This window comes from Coregonus lavaretus (genome assembly GCF_964263955.1).
Source record: "Coregonus lavaretus genome assembly, chromosome: 9".
In the NCBI taxonomy this organism is placed as follows: Eukaryota; Metazoa; Chordata; class Actinopteri; order Salmoniformes; family Salmonidae; genus Coregonus; species Coregonus lavaretus.
In genome coordinates this window covers 28,125,089-28,148,732 of record NC_139996.1, presented here as the reverse complement: position 1 = coordinate 28,148,732, position 23,644 = coordinate 28,125,089, and the positions used below count along the sequence as shown (strand labels likewise).

The 23,644-nt window shown below is 43.3% G+C and overlaps 1 protein-coding gene across 1 annotated transcript in view; it reads left to right on the top strand.

Moving 5' to 3' along the window:
* Positions 1-23,644, top strand: part of LOC311135318 (semaphorin-3D-like) — a gene marked incomplete at its 3' end in the record, with an annotated part of 92,271 nt that overhangs the window by 14,222 nt on the left and 54,405 nt on the right. Inside the window, exons 2-3 of the mRNA XM_084169265.1 lie at positions 1,752-2,007; positions 12,130-12,290. Of these exons, the coding sequence (XP_084025391.1) occupies positions 1,803-2,007; positions 12,130-12,290 (366 nt within the window). The 5' untranslated portion in view covers positions 1,752-1,802. The remainder of the gene's footprint in view (positions 1-1,751; positions 2,008-12,129; positions 12,291-23,644) is intronic.

The window sequence follows — 23,644 nt, the reverse complement described above, 5'->3', positions numbered from 1 at the left end:
TATTCAGCCTTTGGGAATCTCGCTCCGCGCTCCAGTCTAATTGGGCACGCTCACATACTCTGGTTCCAATCAAGCATAGAAAGTTGTTGTTTTTTATTTTTGTTTTAAGCCTCTCCCAAACCTTAACCCTTCCCTTAACCATTCACAGCTAATGCCTAACCTTAAGATTTCTGAGTTAATGTCTAAACTTAACCCTAACCTTAAAAGTTTGGAGTGAATGCCTAAACGTAACCTTAAACACTTTTTAAACTTGACGTTTGGAACAACTTTTAAATGGATGAACATCTAATTCTGACGTGAGACTGTGAGAGCTTGTTGTACTGCCTCAGCTCTGATTCCTGTTTGTCTAAACAGGGGTGATATGGTGTATCTCTCTCTCTCTCTCTCTCTCTCTCTCTCTCTCTCTCTCTCTCTCTCTCTCTCTCTCTCTCTCTCTCTCTCTCTCTCTCTCTCTCTCTCTCGATCTCTCTCTCACTTGTTTTCTGTTGTAGAATGTGTCTATGTAGAATTAATCCGATTAATTCATTTAGTCTGACATTATTTATGTTCAACCTAGACAGGCTGACATATGTTATCTGTGTGGGGGGCAGAGAGAGAGCTAGAGTGAGGAGAGAGAGGGATGTAGTGAAAGAGAGACGGTGAGAGAGGGGAGGATCTGCATTCTTTTGTGATTGGTTAGTTAATCATTTACTAGATGGGATATGCGGGATGTGTTGGGATGTATCACTGCAAGGAAATAACAGATGTTATGAGAGTTCAGGACACTGCAGTGTTATTAGTTGCTCAGCCCTACAGGTCTCTCCACTTGTGTCACCCTTAGTCTCACCCCTAGTGTCACCTCTGAACCTCTACTGATTAAATAATGACCAATAAGTCAATGTCCTCTTACCGTAGGCTGCCCCTAAACACTTTGCTGTACTCTCTATCCATCCTGTCCTGTCTAACGGCAGTATTATTGGTATAAACATGGTCTTAACAGCGCTCTGATGTAGCATTAAGAGACAGACTGGACTTAGAAAATTTATAACAGAAGACAAAGGAATTGTTGAGACTGGGTCATCAGCCTAATGCAGAACCATGGGCTAGAATAATTTTGGCATTTAGGTACAGATGCCATATCTTAATTTGATCATCATGTTGTTGCAGGAATTTTCCTGCACTACAGGAAATGCAAACTTGTAGTGTATTCAAAGTTTAAAAAGGCTTATAAAGTTTTTTCATAAAAAAATGTCAGACTTGATTTGCCCTAACGAAACATTTATCAACCCCTACAAAAAAGGTTGATTATTTATAATCCGCATAATAATTCACATTTCCTGTTGCTGCAGGATTATTTTCCTGCTGTAGCAAACTGGCTCAAATTTAGGTCCTACATATATACATAATTAAATGTGTTTAGCATGAGAAAGAAAGAGACAGATAGAGAAGGAGAGCGGGAGAGAATTGAGGAGAGAGAGAGTTTAGAAAGAAGGATGGATGTGTGAAAGACGACGGCTGTTTTTGTTGGCCTGACCTTTTGTTTTGGGCAAACAGATTTAGATGGACACAAAAGGAGAGGCAGGGACAGGCAACAGCTGATGTAGGCCTGGTACAGAGGACATGCATGCCTATAGGTACCATGTAGAAACAGCTGAATACACCCATGCAGGGATAGAGAGGGAGAGAGAGAGGGAGAGAGAGGGGGAGCAAGAGAAGAGAGAGACCTCCCTTAACTCTTTAATTTCTGACATTACTTTCCTCCTCCTTTCAAGACTGTTGAGAAACAGTAGTGGAAGAGAGAGGAATACCTCCACTCTCTCATCATGAAGACTGGAGGAAGAAATCCTGATCCTGGGGAGAGGAGCCAGGGTGAGAGGCTGTCCGGGAGCTCTGCTGGAAGTCAGGGGAGGATTAGGCTGTCTCTAGCCCACCCAGGGCTGCTGCTTCTGGGGATAGTACTGCTGGTCCTCCTGCCTTCTGGAGAAAGTGTCAAACAGAATGTACCCAGAGTCAAACTCAGCTACAAAGGTAAGAGACTAGGATCTATGGTACAATAATGACATGCTGATGCACTGATGGCAAAATGATGGCTTTTATTTAGGACAAATTAAAGAATCATGTTCAATATATGACTTAACCACATAAAATGGATTCTACTAGTTTTAATAGATTCTTTAGCTGGGAGGATTAACTAGCTATGACCCACCAGTAGGTCCTGAACCAACATTTTGGGTACCAGCGATCTAACTTTAGGTTGGCATGGGTTGTTGGCAACATACTCTAACCAAGAAATTACCGGCAGATCTACAAAGAGGGAACATGATATCTACAACAGAGGTAGAACATAATATATGCAGCAGTGCAACACACACAGGAGCTGTTTCTCTATCATCATGCCAGCTATTTCAATTACTCCTCTATGTGAACACCAGCTACCTGCAGTATTTTTTATCCTCAGCTGCGGTGAATTACCCGTAAATTAGCCGTTCTCTGGCCCACTGTCTAGATGATTGTTCTGACTTCTATCTCTCTCTTCTTCCCTCTCTTTTTGATTGTTTTAGTTTTCTCTTACTTCACTTTTTATTTTTCGGCTCCTGTGAGTTCGACCTTAGGGAACACAACTGTTATCAGAACACACATACACACATGTACAACGATAAAGGCTCCCTTGGCCCCTGTGTTAAAATATATGAGGCGTGAAAGATCACTTGAAAACAGAGAGATGTCGGGGGTCCATACTGTTGTGTTGTGTTTATCATGCTATAAAACTACAACAACTCTACATACAGTCTCTTTAGCCATCACTGTATGACAACTCTATATTGGCTTTTGTCTCTACAGTAAGGTACATCTAATTTACACACTGTTAACATGTTAAAATTCTGAAGCATTTATAGTGGTGATGATGAATATGCAAACATTAAAACAAATTTAAATACACATGTACTTTATAGAGTTCTATATTTATACAGAAATAAATAATTAGTACATGTATATCATGAAGTTCTTCATAGAAGTATGCAGCTCGGTCTGCCATGTGTGTATATCACCCCTATGTCTGGGTCTGGGCCTGGGTCTGGGTCTGGGCCTGGGTCTGGGCCTGGGTCTGGGCCTGGGTCTGGGCCTGGCCTGGGTCTGGGCCTGCGTCTGGTCCTGGGTTTGGGTCTGGGTCTGGGCCTGGGTCTGGGCCTGGGTCTGGGCCTAGGTCTGGTTCTGGGCCTGGGGTAGCTGTGGTTCTCTGTGTGTGTCAGTGTCTTTAGTGTTGGGTAAACTAGAGACTGTGTTTGTTTTGAGTCCCCAAAGGGAAGCTTTGGCTCCTTAAAAACCCATTTTAGCTCCAAAGCAAAACTAAAGTTTCAACTCTAACAAAAGCCCTACAGTAACGCAAACTCCCAAACCACCCATACAAACCTCATTACAAGCTTTACTCTGACTCTAACCTCCTGATGTCTGTGCAAACCCCAGTGCAACCCCTACTTCAACCCTGACCACCAAACCCTGATCTAACGCCTAACCCCTAAAACCCAAACTCCAACACAAACTCACTAGTTCACATTCACTACTCTAACCCCCATACAACCCCCCTCACCCCAATTCCAACTCTCACCCCCTAACCCCAACCTCCTGCCCTGGCTGAGTCTCTTACAAACCCAGCATGGCTGAAAATATATGCTCCTTTACATGTTGATAGTTTCCAACATAAATACATTGTAGTACATAAATTGAATAGGAATAATATCTGTCTGAAACACTATTTATTTAGCAATTTGGCCTGTAGAAATATGCATGTTCAGCTCTGCATCTTGCATTGCTTCATGCCAGTTGAAAACGTGTGCCATGTAATTCAGCAAAACTAATATATTCAGAATGTTATCAGATGCCATGATGGCATCAAAGGTTCCAGGACAATCCCATTCCATTGACAATCCACATTAGATGTTGTTTTCATGGGACATTTGGTGTTAACACTGTGGATAGTTTGCTGATCTCTGTATACAGCCTCTGTACAAATCTGGCTGTTGTTAAGGTTCTGTCTCATGTCCAGTCATTTGTGAATAAGGGCGTTTTCACACATATGTTTAAATCAGACTATTTGTTACATTGTATTTTTCTCATTTGTTTAGTTGGTTCTACATTGCCAAATGTCAAACAAACAAAAATTCCTAAACAAAACCATGCGCCCATGCAAGTCATTTGTTTATTGGACAAAAATGCTCATGTTAAATTCATTTATAATTATCATGAAGCATCACCTGTGTCCCCCAATCTTCATATTACTTTCGCTTTGGTCTTCCAACAACATGCGGGAGGAAACAGCACAATAGCCGCTCTAACTGCTGTGTGAATAGGCTATATTCAGTAGCCTATATCCCCGGTATAGCCCATGTCTGCCCTAATAACGGATGCGCTCATAAATGTGCTGCAACTCACGGAATGGTTCAGAGATCTCAGTCAAACAAGCAATAATAAATAATGCGCGACTCTGGTTATTTTCCTATGTTTGGAATGGACTGCGTTCTCACCAGCAGCGAACCGCACCACGGTACGAATTTAATCTGACCGAGACCACCCTTTTTGAGCGAACCACGGTGCGTTGTTAAGTGCGCTCCCGAGTGCGGATAGAATGTTCATACCAGTCCAAACGAACTGAACTAAGGGTGTAAATGCACCAGAGTTCGGTAAAACCTCACCAAACCATTTTGCAGTGAAAGCCCCAGAATGGCTCTGAGAGTGTATTAACCTTTCTGCCCTCAGGCTTTGGGGTGTTAGTAAAGCTCCATGTTAGGTTGTCTCTGTTAAGAGGAGTGAAGGATGAAATCCATCAAAGCAAAATCATTCCTGATTCACTCACACTTCAAAAATAACATCACCCCCTCTCTGAAAACACAGTCTGTAAAGTCAAACTCTCCATCAAAGTCAATCATGTCTGATTGAACGCACTCCTCCAAAGCATCCTCATCCCTTTATGATCACACACTTCAAACACACACATCATCCCTGGCTGAATGAACTGGAGTTCAGAAAGCTGATTCTCCGTGAACTTTCCTCTCAATAACCATCAGCCAATGTTTCTCCTCCACTCTAAAAGAGGTGAAAGAGTTCAGGATTTTCCAAGAGGGAGAACAATCAGCAACATAGCACTGTGTTGTGCTGAACAACATTCAAGGTCCTCTGATATGCTAGCCCTAGCTCTAGTACTCTGAAACCTTTCTCTCAGTGTCTGTGCGGATCCATCATAAACATGTATGGCTTCAGTACGGCTCCCGTCCAATGACACACAGCAAAATTATACTAAGATAATCTAAATATTATCACAGCAGACTTTCTTATTGTTTTTGTGTGTATTTTCAAAAACCTGACATGAGCTGTGATGACAGAATGAGGGTACATGTGCTACTGTCATACTAGTGGCTCCTTGCCAATGTACTAGAGGGACAGTTTGTCTATGATGTAACGTTATAATAGATAATATATTTACATTTACATTTTAGTCATTTAGCAGATGCTCTTATCCAGAGCAACCTACAGTTAGTGAGTGTATACATTTTTCATACTGGCCCCCCATGGGAATCGAACCCACAACCCTGGCGTTGCAAGTGCCATGCTCTACCAACTGAGCTACAGGAGGCCTATTTTAGGACAGTTTAGCAATAATACAAGCAAATATTCTACAGAGTTAATCTGACTGGCCCTCTCTCTATAAACTCATGTAAATCAGTTGTTCCATAACCCACATTCTGACCCAGATCAAGACAAGCAGTTTTATTTATAGCTGTGAGTTATATGTAACTGTTAAGCCATGTTCTCCATCTCTCTTCGCTAGAGGAACACTTCCATGTCTGGAAATGTCTGAGCCATGCTTTAGATTTTTCAAAGCTAATTCCTTTCTCTTGCAGAGTTTGATGGGTCGATGGTTCTCTGATATTTCCACAGTGTTCCTATACAGTATAGCGGGAGTGTTAACCCTTACACTAGTAATGACATTCCTATCTAAAAATAAGGTTTTACATTACATTGATTTAGTTTTACTGAAGATCTCAAGGTTTTAACGCCATGATCGAATTAACTTCACATAATTTGTAGATTCTCTACAGACTATCTACAGACTATAAGTAACATTTAAACCAACCATCTACTAACCTTAACCCTGTTCCTAACCCTAAACTTTACCCTTACCCTAACCCTAGCCTTAACCCTTACCTAACCCTTATTCTAAACCTAACCCTAACCGTAACCTTAGCAAACATATTTTGTTGATAGTATGAGCAGATGGATCATCCGGACTATCCAAATAAAGTGTGACCAAACTATAATGCATTTTCCTGCAGGATATCCATCTGTCTATCATAAGCAGAGAGATCTTTGTTACTGTCGCTGTTGATTCCCATCATCAGAGAACAGGGTGAGGAGGAGAGGAAAGGAAGCCTCTTAGTCACCATAGTTAACACACCCTGGGCTGTGGCACTGTAGCTATCACATGCACACGCACACACAGTCCATCAGTGGGGTTATCTTAAGGCCTGATGCTAGCCACTGGCCGACGTGATATGCTATCTAACTCAAATAAACCAGTAGATCAGAGCTCCATGGGGATAATCAGGGGCTGCTGAATGGGGCTGATGGCTCACCTCCCTGGGGAGTAACTGCAAAGAGAGGGGGGGCATGGCTGGAGCTCAGAGCGCTAAGCTAAGTGCTAACAGTGAGGCTAAACAGGGACTATCCCTGGATTCCCATTGCTGTGTGTTTACAGTGCAGATTACAGAGTTAACCAAGGGTTAGCACAGCTAAGCTCTCTGTAGGTTTAGTGTGGAGAGGGCACAGGGGCTCTGTGTGTGTGTGTGTGTGTGTGTTTGTGAGAAAGAGAGATATGAGTTTGTGAGTGTGTAGGTGGAGGTAATAGGGGTTGAGAGAGGGGGTCTAAAACTTTAAATATTGGTTGTGAGTAACCTTCCTAAGCCTTCACACTCTAAGGCTAATCACAGTGTCAATCTTCTCACAGTGACCACCCACACACACACTGAGATCTCTGGAGTCACCAGCCTTCATTCACCCAGCATAGAAACAAAGTCAACATCACCTCAATGTGGGGGAATCTGGAGTGAGGGAGGGTGTGTGTGTGTGCTTGAGTCTGGGTCAATAAGAGAAGTAAAGGACCATGTTAGCTACAGGGGTTTGGGAAACTCACCCAAATCAATTACCCTGAACAAGAAAAGTACACTACTCACAAACTTGATTTCCTGAAATATTTAGTCCATGTATGTGGTGCATAAAATAACGATTGCAACAGCATTTGACCTATGGAGAGATTAGACTAGGTTAGACAGGTGAATGGACATGAAAACATGCATACATACCTCTCAATGGTCTGTCTCAAAAGCTCAGCTTTCATTATTATAATATATGTACAGTGCCTTGCAAAGGTATTCATCCCCCTTGGCATTTTTGCTATTTTGTTGCATTACAACCTGTAATTTAAATAGATTTTTTATTTGGATTTCATGAAATGGACATACACAAAATAGTACAAATTGGTGAAGTGAAATTTAAAAAAGAACTTGTTTCAAAAAATTCTACAACATAAATAACAGAAAAGTGGTGCTTGCATATGTATTCACCCCCTTTGCTATGAAGCCCCTAAATAAGATCTGGTGCAACCAATTACCTTCAGAAGTCACATAATTAGTTAAATAAAGTCCACCTGTGTGCAATCTAAGTGTCACATGATCTGTCACATGATCTCAGTATATATACACGTCCTGAAAGGCCCCAGAGTCTGCAACATCACTAAGCAAGGGGCACCACCAAGCAAGCGGCACCATGAAGACCAAGGAGCTCTCCAAACAGGTCAGGGACAAAGTTGTGGAGCAAACAGATCAGGGTTGGGTTATAAAAAAAATATACAACACTTTGAACATCCCACGTAGCACCATTAAATCCATTATTTAAAAAAATGGAAAGAATATAGCACCACAACAAACCTGCCAAGAGAGGGCCGCCCACCAGAACTCACGGACCAGGCAAGGAGGGCATTAATCAGAGAGGCAACAAAGAGACCAAAGATAACCCTGAAGGAGCTGCAAAGCTCCAAAGCGGAGATTGGAGTATCTGTCCATAGGACCACTTTAAGCCGTACACTCCACAGAGCTGGGCTTTACGGAAAAGTGGCCAGAAAAAAGCCATTGCTTGGGGGTGTTATGCACGCTCAAGTTTTCAGTTTTTTGTCTTATATCTTGTGTAAATCAAATGATACAAACCCCCCCAAAAATCCATTTTAATTACAGGTTGTAAGGCAACAAAATACGAAAAATGCCAAGTGGGGTGAATACTTTCGCAAGCCACTGTATATTTTTTACTCTAGAAGAAAGTATTCATGGATGAGCCAGAGATATTCAAGGTTGACTTAGGTGTGGATGGCAGGTGCTGAGGTGTATGGATTACGGCACGTGCACAGAGGTTATTGCCGTACGGTACATTTTACGTAGTCTTCACAATCCATGCGCCGCATCACAACAAATATAATCACATTAGCAACTTCTTCGGTGGTTTACTACTGGTACCTCATGGCAAAGCAATGCACACGTTTAAAAAATCCGACGCATGCAGCACACTGCACGCTAGTACGGCAGACGAGTCGCAGCAGTGCTGATTGCCTCCCAATGAAATGAATGGACTTATGCCATAGCGCATACAGTTTGACGCAACCGGTGTGCACGAAGCGTTAGTGTATGGATGCAGTGGCGGCTCCTGAAAAAATTCTCAGGAGGGGCAATTTTTCTGATGATTTAGGTGACCTACACACATTTAAAAAAAAGATATGTCCAGCAACAACATGAAGACAGGGGCAGCATATAAGTCAATACCAGAAGCATTTATTGACTGATCTCAAAAGTGTTGGCTTACCAGGGTTGGTGGAGCCCTCAGTTTCATCTTTGCCTCGCAAAGCTAACTCAAACACTCCGCAAAACTTCACACACTGGATTAGCCGGCTGAGGATGTGGCGGTTCTTGCTAATGTCGTAGTAAATATATTTGTTATAGTGAATATGGAATATGATATGTTGAGTAAAATGTTGTGCTAAGATCTATTTAGGTCAGGAGCTGGTTATAAGTTATGTTCCTATCCAATAACAATGGACAAAAGGGTCCTATCTTGTCAGCCTTGTCAGCAGGTGGCCAAGGACAACACCCACGCCATAGGCCTCTCAGTTCTTCCAACTCACGAGTTCTTGCTCTGAGGACACACACACACACAAACACACACACACACACATCATCACTGTTAAACACACACACACACACACACATCATCACTGTTAAACACACACACACACACACACACAAAAATCCCCTCTCTTAGGCTGAACATTTGAAGACAGAGAACCCGACTCAGAGCCAATGCAACAGTGACAGTAGCCTGGAGGTGACCTCGCCCAACTCATCAGGACCAATCAGAAGATCAGAACTACTAGATTGAACCTACTTCATTTATTGCATAAAATGTCTGCACACAATGTTTCGGGGCTCTCTTCAGATAATAATAATAATAATAATAATAATATGCCATTTAGCAGACGCTTTTATCCAAAGCGACTTACAGTCATGCGTGCATACATTTTTGTGTATGGGTGGTCCCGGGGATCGAACCCACTACCTTGGCGTTACAAGCACCATGCTCTACCAGCTGAGCTACAGAAAGTGGATACTCATGGATGCGCATTGCAATTGTAAAATGTCAACACAATTGGAGACACCACGTCATTTTTGGAGACATGTTATTGACAGTAAACTTTTGTAGATGCGACTGCTAACTAAATAAAACATTTTAGCTGGCTAGCTAATCATCTTAGCTAAATGTGGGGCAAACAATTCAGTTATTTACCGTTAATTTGAGGGATTGGGGTGAAAGAAATCGAGTTACATAGTGATACTTTACGATATACTGTATTGACAATATCGCAATATTTTAGCGCTAGTTGGCTGTACCTGCACCAAAACACCATTATTGTTCCTTCATAGCTTGTTCTCAATCTTTTCACATTGGGAGCCAATTAGTTTTCAGCACTTTTATTTCCATGACTGATCAAAACTCGTTCTCATGGCTTTCTGATCCCTCTGCAACAGACATATGGTGCGCAATAAAATCACAGTATCGAATCGCAATACGTATAGAATCATGAGACTCGCAATGCTGATGCATATATCTTATCGTGAGGTTCCTGGCAATTCCCAGGCCAAGTTCATTTGCCACAACAAATCTATTCGCTAGCAAACGCGATGTCTTCTCCAAAACGACAATGTGTCTCCAGCAATGTTTACTTTTTTGACGTTCTATGGCATCTCCACTTTCCAAGCATATATGACCACATGTAATATTTTGGTAAGTGATGCAAATAGTGAACTATGTAGGGCCAGGATGTAAAATATATGTAGCTGCAGCAATTTCTCTTATCTGATATGGTAAGTAATGGGGCTTAATGTATAGCTCCCTAAGAGTTTGACGAACGGGTCCGTGAACGCGATTCCAGATATATTTACCTCTGAATAAACTGCCTTTATTACACCATATCCACATCCAGTAAACTTGTGATTATCAACACTAACCTCATCGTTGTGGCGGCGGACAGCTAGCCTGTATCCCTCGTCATCCAGTTGAGTGAGTCGCAATGTCTTTTTTCGTTCGTACCAATTTTTGGAAAATCCTCGGGTGTAGGACTTTCCGCCTTTAGTAGAAACCTGTTGAATTATTAAATTTGGTCTGGGAGGTCCTAATTGTTTCGTTGCCAATTTATCTTAATTTGTTCGCCGACAAAAAGGAACTTCTTTCAAAGACACAATCGAGTTGGACTGAAGCCTAGCCATTTTGATAGTAGTAGTGAATTGATTGAGGCTGCTACCTGGTCTTTTCTTAGTTACGTTCATTCGTGGTTACGTTATGTATGACGAAAGCGCGTAAGTGCAAGCCCACAGACACCCATAGAGAATGTATTGAAAGCTTTGAAATTTGAAAAAAAAATATTTTACATTAGAGGCTATGAGAGACTTCTGGGCGATTTTCAACCTGACTGAAATCGCCCAAAAAACGGGCGGGGCCATTTGAAGCACGACTTTAGCCTGATTTGACATTTAGTGGCTGTCAGATCAGACGTGAACACTGATAACTGCTGTTGCCGTGATATAATTTTTTATAAATTTATAAAAAAAAATATATTTATATTTTTTTTTTTTTTTTTTTTTTTTATAATTGATTAGAAAAAAATCCCTTCCTTTTCCCGTTTGGCAGTGCGTCGCCCATATCGCCCTATTGAACAAGCCGTCCCTGTATGGATGTATGAGAGCTATTCCCCCCCGGAACTCCAACTGTAATGTTGATCAGGGTTCAATCTGATCCTAGTCTTGACAGATGTGACATCAGTTCAATAGTCAGATTTAACCATCTGTAGGTTTAGTGAAGATGTCAGGGATCTATGACAATGGTGATAGTGGGTTATTGATGATGATGCAGGTATGGAGTTGAATGAGGACAAACCCACTGACTCTTCCTCATCTCCTTCTCCATCTACAGCCAGTCAATAACACTGTGGGTTGAGGTTACTTTATCCTGGCATCTTTTACACTGTCACCGTATGAAGATATAATCTGATTATGCCTTCCTGTAATGTGAGTGTAGCATGCCCATGCATTAGCATCTCTCCGTCTACAGTCTACAGTCTGTGTGTGTGTCTATGTGTATGTATGTGTGTGTGTGTGTCTCTCTCTAAAACACACACACACACACAAACACACACACACACACACACACACACACACACACACACACACACACACACACACCATGCAATAGAAGGATTTTCAGTCTCTCTAACCAGTTAAGGTGTTGAACCATGAGACTAGAGATTAGAACAATACAGCTCATCCCAATACACACTTTACCTTGCACTACCAGATTCAGTAAACCATGTGTATTCTATGAATGCTGGACGTACCAAACCAAACTTTTTCCATGCATCAGAATGTGTGTATGTAAGTCTGCTGTGTGTGTCTTTATCTCCTTCTCTCTCTCTCTCTCTCTCTCTCTCTCTCTCTCTCTCTCTCTCTCTCTCTCTCTCTCTCTCTCTCTCTCTCTCTCTCTCTCTCTCTCTCTCTCTCTCAGAGCTGGTCCAGGGTGGTAGTGTATCAGTGTTCCTGAGTCCTACTGATGGTCTCCATTCCCACTCTGTGTTGTTGGATGAGGAGAGAGGCAGGCTGCTGCTGGGAGCCAGAGACTCAGTCTATCTACTGGACCCTGACAACCTCAGCAGAGCCCCCAGGAAGGTCTGCTTAACCTACACCAGCAATACTCCTGGAGAACCATTGACTTTATTATGCAGGGGGATTGGGGGAGCTATCTTTCGAGAGCTTGGGATTATATCTACAGAAATATGATTCTGAGATATTTGGCTTTAAAGTTCCAAACCCTTGTTGGTTTGAATGGTGTCAGCAATTGTTATCTTGTATTCTTTTGAACTGAATTTGGGTATTTAGAGTACTATATAGGTAGAGAACATTAAACAGAACAAGGCTTTGTCAATAACTCAATTTTGACAAAAAAAATGCAGATAGAAATGTAGTCCCAAGCTCTCGCAATGTGAAATGAATATATCTTAGCCAGCACAGTATAATTTGGATCACCACAGTAATGTGAAAAAGGTATGAGCTGCACCTATCGGAAACAGTATAGAATCTCTCTCCAGCAGAAAGCCCTGGGCAGAACTCAAGCCTTAACAGCTGACTAGCTATAAGCCCCTGCAGACTCAAACTGCCACACCTCAGACATGCATACTCACTCATGGAATCACCCAACACTCTCCGATAAGCTCACCTACGTATGTTCCATAGACTCATTACTAGATACTAGATTTAGTTTCCCATCATTATATCTGTCATTTAAACAACTAGCCAACCTGACTGTGCTTGTGCTGCATATCTTTCGCCTGACTACTGACAAGGCTATGTGGAGTGGATCTGTGAGGAATGCAGCCTAATCAGTGATGTATTGTAGTCGTTGGAAGAGTTTGTAGAGTGGATAGAATTAGCAACAGTCAAGTGACATGGTGCACTGTCTTGTCTATCAGACTGTATAACTACCGACCTTGACTTTGACCTAGAACAAGAACACACGCATGCATGCATGCTCACACACGCACGAACACACGTGCGCGTGAATGCATGCACGCGCACACACACACACACACAGCTGCAATTAGTACACCCATACATCAGAGGTTGTAGAAGTGAGTGCGTGTTTATGCAGCTGTGGTTGATCCCTGTGCGAGACAGTTTAGTTATTTGATCTTTATCTCGTTGTTGTAAGTCTGAGTGCTGCTCTCTAAATGTTGCCTTTCTGGTTATTGATACTGATGCTGACTAGATAGTTAGAGTAGAGTCGTCTTTGGTAGAGCTGTGTTGATATATCCATGCTAAGATAAATAGACAGAAATTAGACATACTCAGACAGACAAACGGAGTGCACATTCATAGGTGTGTCAAATTTTCTTGAGTCTGTAACACATTATCTTACTGTCCTATTTCAACTGGTAAGAATATGATATTTACAACTATGGGTACATTTACATTTTACTATGGGTACAATGGACCTCAACATAATCCTTACTTATCTGATACAAAATGTTACCTGTTTGGAAAAATTGTACTTATTGCAATGAATCCCAAAGTTACCAACAAAACAAGTAATCACATGATATGCCAAGTTCTAAGTAAATAACAGGTACATTTCAGATTGTGAGATCAAGCGTGACCCAATCCTCCCGTTGTGAAACCAATGCATTGATTGATTGGTGGTATAGGATTTATGGTTCTGGGTTTCTCAAATCCAGCTCAAGCCAAAATCCTCTCACGAGCCCAGACCTGTACTGTACTATACTGTACTGTAATGTACTGTGTACTCAATATGTCAAATCATAAGACATAAGACTTGTTGTATGAATTCCATGCTGCTGGGAAATAGTATGGAATCTTAATATGCTGTCGTGCGTGCATGTATGCGTGTGTATTGGTGTGTGGAGTCTGTGTAACCCAAGCGATAGCTTTCCTTGGTAGCGGGTTAGGGGTGAACACGCTAAGAATATAAGCCATTTATAACACGTTTGAACATCGGGTAACCTACATACAAAGGACACAGAACATTATCCCCCCTTTACACATTAAGATCACTGTTAAGACAGGCTGATTCCTGTCTAGGGTTTAATAGCGGGAACCGAGTTACCAAGATTTACCGGGATTTTCCCCCCAAACCCATTCTCTTTCCTGAGATAAATACTGGCGTGAAACCGGTAAATTATAATAACTTATTTATATGAATGGCGTGACGTGAAATGGAACTGTTAAATTAAATGATATGCAATGTCTAAATCTGACTTATCTACTGCCCTCTCCTCTGCTATCTGCAAAATCAATCATCAATACTCAGAGTGTGTGTGTGAATGTGTGTGCTGTTGCAGCCTACTGTAATTAGACTTTACACAAGATATGACTTTTTCCTACGAACATATCACAACTGGTGGGAGTATTTGCCGAGAAAGACAGGAGAAAATTAGCCTAGATGCAAAAAATACAAAATATGCACGTGTGACATATCAACTCTCTGGCTTCATTCATAGGCTACATTCGACCAGTCACCCCAACGCTAGCAGCCTACCATATTTACTTAACATTAAGACCCAAATAGAAAACATCTCTTAGGCTACTTGTATGGCTTCTATAAATGTCATTGCTTACTATAACACGACCTCTCGATGCAGTTACGGTAGACAATGTCCACCCTTAATCTCCATCTCACATTCAAATCTCCAGACTAACGTGTGGCACTGGCAGAGGCTTAAAATATAAACTGTTGCTAATCATAAAATGGCTGATACACTATGTCCACAAAAGTGCTTGAGGAAATAGATATTTGCAACTTTGTTTCATGATATTATTGTAAGAAAAGCGAGCGCAGGGCTTACTGGTCAGATTCGCGGACAATTGATCAATGGTGCTGAGTCTCTGCTAAAGCTTATTTGTTTATTTCACGGAGAATCTGATGTTCCTGGTCACAAAGTCACCACGATGCAACTAGCGCTCATAGTCTTAGACGTTCATCCATGTTTCTCAAACGTCAAATTTTGATGTTCTTCCAAACGTGAAATTTCAAAGTGTTTAACGTTAAGTTTAGGCATTAACTCTGAATTTTTTAGGTTAGGGTTAAGTTTAGGCATTAACTCCGAATGGTTAAGGTAAGGGTTAAGGTCTGGGATAGGCTTAGGGCTGACTCCATTTAGTCGACTGGTCGATTGTTTGGTCAATAGGCTGTTGGTCGACCGAGATTTCTTTAGTCAAAAAGTTGCAAAAAATTATAATAATTTAATGGTGTAACTAACAGCGCCGGAGAAGATGGCTGCCGTTTTACAGCCCTCTAACCAATTGTACTATTATGTGTGTTTTTCCGCGTTATTTGTAATTTATTTTGTACATAATGTTTCTGCCATCGTCTCTTATAACCAAAAAGAGCTTCTGGATATCAGGACAGCGATTACTCACCTCGTATTGGACGAAGATTTTTTCTTCAACGAGGCGGCCGCGAAGGATATCATACAGACACCTGACAAGGCCCAAATCCCCGTCATTCGCGTGAGGAAGAGACGGAGATATCGTGGACATAGATCGGGGTGCCTTGTAAGGATCCGACGGCGAGCGAGTAAACTGCCTCTTCCATCAATCCTATTAGCCAACGTTCAATCATTTGAAAATAAATTGGATGATTTAAGACTACGGTTATCCTACCAAAGGGACATTAAAAACTGTAATATCTTATGTTTCACCGAGTCGTGGCTGAACGACGACATTGATAACATACAGCTAGCGGGCTATACGCTACATCGGCAGGATAGAACGGCTGACTCCGGTAAGACAAGGGGTGGCGGTCTGTGTATATTTGTAAACAACAGCTGGTGCACAAAATCAAATACTAAGGAAGTCTCGAGGTTTTGCTCGCCTGAGGTAGAGTATCTTATGATAAGCTGTAGACCACACTATTTACCAAGAGAGTTTTCATCTATATTTTTCATAGCTGTCTATTTACCACCACAAACCAATGCTGGCATTAAGATTGCACTGAATGAGTTGTACAAGGCCATAAATCAACAGGAAAACGCTCATCCAGATGCAGCGCTCCTAGTGGCCGGGGACTTTAATGCAGTGAAACTTAAATCCATTCTACCTAATTTCTACCAGCATGTTAAATGTGCAACCAGAGGAAAAAAAACTCTAGACCACCTTTACTCCACACACAGAGACGCATACAAACTCTCCCTCGCCCTCCATTTGGCAAATCTGACCATAACTCTATCCTCCTGATTCCTACTTATAAGCAAAAACTAAAGCAGGAAGCACCAGTGACTCGGTTAATAACAAAGTGGTCAGATGACGCAGATGCTAAGCTACAGGACTGTTTTGCTAGCACAGACTGGAACATGTTCCGGGATTCTTCAGACAGCATTGAGGAGTACACCACATTAGTCACTGGCTTCATCAATAAGTGCATCGATGATGTCGTCCCCACAGTGACCGTACGTACATACCCCAACCAGAAGCCATGGATTACAGGAAACATCCGCACTGAGCTAAAGGGTAGAGCTGCCGCTTTCAAGGAACGGGACTCTAACCCGGACGCTTATAAGAAATCCCGCTATGCCCTCAGACGAACCATCAAACAGGCAAAGAGTCAATACAGGACTAAGATTGAATCGTACTACACTGGCTCTGACGCTCGTCAGATGTGGCAGGGCTTGAAAACTATTACAGACTACAAAGGGAAGCACAGCCGTGAGCTGCCCAGTGACACAAGCCTACCAGACGAGCTAAACCACTTCTATGCTCGCTTCGAGGCAAGCAACACTGAAGCATGCATGAGAGCACCAGCTGTTCCGGATGACTATGTGATCACGCTCTCCGTAGCCGATGTGAGTAAGACTTTTAAGCAGGTCAACATTCACAAGGCCGCAGGGCCAGACGGACTACCAGGACGTGTACTCCGAGCATGTGCTGACCAACTGGCAAGTGTCTTCACTGACATTTTCAACATGTCCCTGACTGAGTCTGTAATACCAACATGTTTCAAGCAGACCACCATAGTCCCCGTGCCCAAGGACTCTAAGATAACCTGCCTAAATGACTACCGACCCGTAGCACTGACGTCTGTAGCCATGAAGTGCTTTGAAAGGCTGGTCATGGCTCACATCAACAGCATTATCCCAGAAACCCTAGACCCACTCCAATTTGCATACCGCCCCAACAGATCCACAGATGATGCAATCTCTATTGCACTCCACACTGCCCTTTCCCACCTGGACAAGAGGAACACCTACGTGAGAATGCTATTCATTGAGTACAGCTCAGCATTCAACACCATAGTGCCCTCTAAGCTCATCACTAAGCTAAGGATCCTGGGACTAAACACCTCCCTCTGCAACTGGATCCTGGACTACCTGACGGGCCGCCCCCAGGTGGTAAGGGTAGGTAACAACACATCTGCCACACTGATCCTCAACACGGGGGCCCCTCAGGGGTGCATGCTCAGTCCCCTCCTGTACTCTCTGTTCACCCATGACTGCATGGCCAGGCACGACTCCAACACCATCATTAAGTTTGCCGACGACACAACAGTGGTAGGCCTGATCACCGACAACGATGAGACGGCCTATAGGGAGGAGGTCAGAGACCTGGCCGTGTGGTGCCAGGACAACAACCTCTCCCTCAACGTGACCAAGACAAAGGAGATGATTGTGGACTACAGGAAAAAAAAGAGGACTGAGCACGCCCCCATTCTCATCGACGGGGCTGTAGTGGAACAGGTTGAGAGCTTCAAGTTCCTTGGTGTCCACATCACCAACGAACTATGATGGTCCAAACACACCAAGACAGTCGTGAAGAGGGCACGACAAAGCCTATTCCCCCTCAGGAGACAAAAATGATTTGGCATGGGTCCTCAGATCCTAAAAAAATTTCTACAGCTGCACCATCGAGAGCATCCTGACTGGTTGCATCACCGCCTGGTATGGCAACTGCTTGGCCTGCGACCGCAAGGCACTACAGAGGGTAGTGCGTACGGCCCAGTACATCACTGGGGCCAAGCTTCCTGCCATCCAGGACCTCTATACCAGGCGGTGTCAGAGGAAGGCCCTCAAAATTGTAAAAGACTCCAGCCACCCTAGTCATAGACTGTTCTCTCTGCTACCGCACGGCAAGCGGTACCGGAGTGCCAAGTCTAGGTCCAAAAGACTTCTCAACAGCTTCTACCCCCAAGCCATAAGACTCCTGAACAGCTAATCATGGCTACCCGGACTATTTGCACTACCCCTCCACCCCATCCTTTTTACGCTGCTGCTACTCTGTTAATTATTTATGCATAGTCACTTTAACTCTACCCACATGTACATATTACCTCAACTAGCCGGTGCCCCCGCACATTGACTCTGCAACGGTACCCCCCTGTATATATAGCCTCCCTACTGTTATTTTATTTTACTTCTGCTCTTTTTTTTCTCAACACTTTTTTTGTAGTTGTTTTATTTTTACTTTTTTGTTAAAAAATAAATGCACTGTTGGTTAAGGGCTGTAAGTAAGCATTTCACTGTGATGTCTGCACCTGTTGTATTCGGCGCATGTGACCAATAACATTTGATTTGATTTGATTTGATTTGATTTGATACAAGACACCTGTCTTATTCACACCTGTCTGAGTGGACTAATCCATTGTGGAGGCTGTGGGGATGGCACAGTCCATTACTAAGACGTGCTACTGAAATTGTATATGGTTATATTCTATAAGAATGCTAATAAAAATAATATTATTTTATAACAAATGCGCTTTCTCCCGTGTTGGATAGTGGTCGCTGTCTGCTGTTCTGAAACATCAGTGCGCTGTTAAATTTGCGCCTTTTACTAGACCATGTTGCTATGTGCATAATAGCAAAGGTAACCAGCATATTGGTGTTGAGAACAATGTGACGGAGGCAGCAGCGGAGTTAGGAGACGAGAAAACAGCACTTAATTGTTTAAATTGTCTAAGAAAAGTGAGGAGAGACGAAACGGAAGCTTAATTAGGTCTATAATCAATAGCCTAACTGTTACATGTGCCTGGCTTTACAAATCATCCATATACAGTACCATTCAAAAGTTTGCACACACCTACTCATTCAAGGGTTTTTCTTTAATTTTACTGTTTTCTACATTTTAGAATAATAGTGAAGATATCAAAACCATGAAATAACACATATGGAATCATGTAGTAACCAGAAAAGTGTTAAACAAATCAAAATGTATTGTATAATTTGAGAGTCTTCAAATAGCCACCCTTTGCCTTGATGACAGCTTTGCACACTCTTGGCATTCTCTCAAACAGCTTCACCTGGAATGCTTTTCCAACAGTCTTGAAGGAGTTCCCACATATGCTGAGCACTTGTAGGCTGCTTTTCCTTCACTCTGCTGTCCGACTCATCCCAAACCATCTCAATTGAGTTGAGGTATGGGGATTGTGGAGGCCAGGTCATCTGATGCAGCACTCCATCAGTCTCCTTCTTGGTAAAATAGCCCTTACACAGCCTGGAGGTGGGTTGGGTCATTGTCCTGTTGAAAAACAGATGATAGTCCCACTAAGCCCAAACAAGATGGGGATGGCGTATCGCTGCAGAATGCTGTGGTAGCCAAGCTGGTTTAACGTGCCTTGAATTCTAAATAAATCACAGACAGTGTCACCAGCAAAGCACCCCAACACCATAACAGCTCCTCCTCCATGCTTTACAGTGGGAACTACACATGTGGCGGTCATCCGTTCATCTACACCGCGTCTGACAAAGACACGGCGGTTGGAATAAAACATCTCAATTTTGGACTCCAGACCAAAGGACAAATTTCCACTGGTCTAATGTCCATTGCTCGTGTTTCTTGGCCCAAGCAGGTCTCTTCTTATTATTGGTGTCCATTAGTAGTGGTTTCTTTCCAGTAATTCGACCATGAAGGCCTGATTCACACAGTCGCCTCTGAACAGCTGATGTTGAGATGTGTCTGTGACTTGAACTCTGTGAAGCATTTATTTGGGCTGCAATTTCTGAGGCTGGTAACTCTAGTGAACTTATCCTCTGCAGCAGAGGTAACTCTGGGTCTTCCATTCCTGTGGCGGTCCTCATGAGAGCCAGTTTCATCATAGCGCTTGATGGTTTTTGCAAATGCACTTTAAGAAACTTTAAAAGTTCTTGAAATGTTCCATATTGACTGACCTTCATGTCTTAAAGTAATGATGGACTGTTGTTTCTCTTTGCTTATTTGAGCTGTTCTTGCCATAAAATGGACTTGGTCTTTTACCAATTAGGGCTATCTTCTGTATACCCCCCTTACCTTGTCACAACACAACTGATTGGTTCAAACGTATTAAGAAGGAAATCAATTGTACAAATTAACTTTTAAGAAGCACACCTGTTAATTGAAATCAAATAAAATTGTATTTCTCTCATACATGTGTTTAGCAGATGTTATAGCGGGTGTAGTGAAATGCTTGTGCTTTTAGCTCCGACAGTGCAGTACTATCTAACAATTTCACAACATATACCCAATACACACAAAAAAGGACATGGCAATGACAGAGCGGCAAGGACTAAGATACAGAAGAATATTATAGAATAGAATGAGGTATATACATATGAGATGAGTAGTGCAAGATATGTAAACATTATTAAAGTGACTAGTGTTCCATTTCTTAAAGTGGCCAGTGATTTCAATAGGCAGCAGCAGACTCTAATGTGCTAGTGATGGCTATTTAACAGTCTGATGGCCTTGAGATAGAAGCTGTTTTTCATTCTCTCGGTCCCAACTTTGATGCACCTGTACTGACATCGCCTTCTGGATGATAGCGGGGTGAACAGGCAGTGGCTCGGGTGGTTGATGTCCTTGATTATCTTTTTGGCCTTCCTGTGACATCGGGTGCTGTATGTGTCTTGGAGGGCGGGTAGTTTGCCCCCGGTAATGCGTTCGGCAGACCGCACCACCCTCTGGAGAGCCCTGCAGTTGTGGGCAGTGCAGTTGCCGTACTAGGCGGTGATACAGCCAGACAGGATGCTCTCAATTGTGCATCTGTAAAAGTTTTTGAGGGTTTTAGGTGATAAGCCACATTTCTTCAGCCTCCTGAGGTTGAAGAGGCTCTGTTGCACCTTCTTCACCACACTGTCTGCGTGGGTGGACCATTTCAGTTTGTCGGTGATGTGTATGCCACGGAACTTGAAGCTTTCCACCTTCTCCATTGTGGTCCCGTCGATGTGGATATGGGGGTGCACCCTCTGCTGTTTCCTGAAGTCCACGATATTTCTCCTTTGTTTTGTTGATGTTGAGTGAGAGGTTATTTTCCTGGAACCACACTTCCAGAGCCCTCACCTCCTCCCTGAAGGCGGTCTCGTCATTGTTGTTAATCAAGCCTACTACTGTTGTATCGTCGGCAATCTTGATGATTGAGTTGGAGGCATGCTTGGCCACGCAGTCATGGGTGAACAGGGAGTACAGGAGGGGGCTGAGCACGCACCCTTGTGGGACCCCAGTGTTGAGGATCAGCAAAGTGGAGATGTTGTTTCCTACCTTCACCACCTGGGGGCAGCCCATCAGGAAGTCCAGGACCCAGTTGCACAGGACGGGGTTCAGACCCAGGGCCTCGAGCTTAATGATGAGCTTGGAGGGTACTATGGTGTTGAATACTGAGCTATAGTCAATGAACAGCATTCTTACATAGGTATTCCTCTTGTCCAGATGGGATAGGGCAGTGTTTAGTGTGATGGCAATTGCATCGTCTGTGGATCTATTGGGGCGGTAAGCAAATTGAAGTGGATCTAGGGCGACAGGTAAGGTAGAGGTGATATGATCCTTGACTAGTCTCTCAAAGCACTTCATGATGACAGAGGTGAGTGCTACAGGGCGATAGTCATTTAGTTCAGTTACCTTTGCTTTCTTGGGTACAGGAACAATGGTGGCCATCTTGAAGCATGTGGGAACAGCAGACTGGGAAAGGGAGAGATTGAATATGTCCATGAACACACCAGCCAGCTGGCCTGCGTATGCTCTGAGGACGCGGCTAGGGATGCCGTCTGGGCCGGCAGCCTTGCAGGGGTTAACATGCTTAAATGTCTTAATCACGTCGGCCATGGAGAAGGAGAGGCCACAGTCCTTGATAGTGGGCCTCGTCAGTGGCACTGTGTTATCCTCAAAGCGGGCGAAGAAGGTGTTTAGCTTGTCTGGAAGTGAGACGTCGGTGTCGGCGACGTGGCTGGTTTTCTTTTTGTAGTCCGTGATTGTCTGTAGACCCTGCCACATACGTCTCGTGTCTGAGCCGTTGAATTGCGACCACTTTGTCTCTATACTGATGCTTTGCCAGTTTAAATGCCTTGCGGAGTGAATAGCTACACTGTTTGTATTCTGCCATATTCCCAGTCATCTTGCCATGGTTGAATGCGGTGGTTCGCGCTTTCAGATTTGCGCGAATGCTGCCGTCTATCCACGGTTTCTGGGTAGGGTAGGTTTTAATAGTCACAGTGGACACAACATCACCTATACACTTCCTGATAAACTCAGTTACCGTTTCAGTGTATATGTCTAAATTATTTTCGGAAGCTACCCGGAACATATCCCAGTCCACGTGATCAAAACAATCTTGAAGCGTGGATTCCGATTGGTCAGACCAGCGTTGAATAGTCCTTAGCACGGATACTTCCTGTTTGAATTTCTGCCTATAGGAAGGGAGAAGCAAAATGAAGTCGTGGTCAGATTTGCCAAAAGGAGGGCGGGGGAGGGCCTTATAACCATCCTGGAAGTTTGAATAGCAATGGTCGAGGATTTTAGCAGCGCGAGTACAACAGTCTGATTGTTGATAGAACTTCGGCAGCCTAGTCCTCAAACAATAAATGCACACTCAGGATATGTGGTTTCCAGTTTGCGTAAGGTCCAGTGAAGTTCTTTGAGGGCCCTCGTGGTATCGGCTTGAGGGGGGATATACCCGGCCATGACTATAACCGAATAAAATTATCTTGGGAGATAATACGGTCGGCATTTGATCGTGAGATATTCTAGGTCGGGTGAACAGAAGGACTCGAGTTCCTCTATTTTACTACAATTACACCACGAGTCATTAATCATGAAACACACACCTCCGCCCTTCTGCTTCCCGGAGAGATATTTCTTCCTGTCAGTGCGATGAACTGAAAACCCATCTGGCTGGACCGATTTCGACAGAATATCCCAAGAGAGCCATGTTTCCGTGAAACAGAGTATGTGACAGGCCTTGATGTCTCTCTGGAAAGAATCCTTGCCCTTAGTTCGTCGACTTTGTTAACCAAAGATTGAACATTAGCGAGTAGAATAATTGGAAGCGGTGGGTGGTGTGCGCGCCTCCTAAGTCGGACCAGCAGGCCGCTCCGAATACGTCTCCTCCGCCGGCGATGTTTTGGTTCAGCCGCTGGAATCAGTTCAGCTGCCCTGGGGAGAGCAAACAAAGGATCTGCTTCGGGAAAGTCGTTTTCCTGGTCGTAATGCTGGTGAGTTACCGCCACTCTGATATTCAATAGTTTTTCCCGGCTGTATGTAATGATGCAAAACAC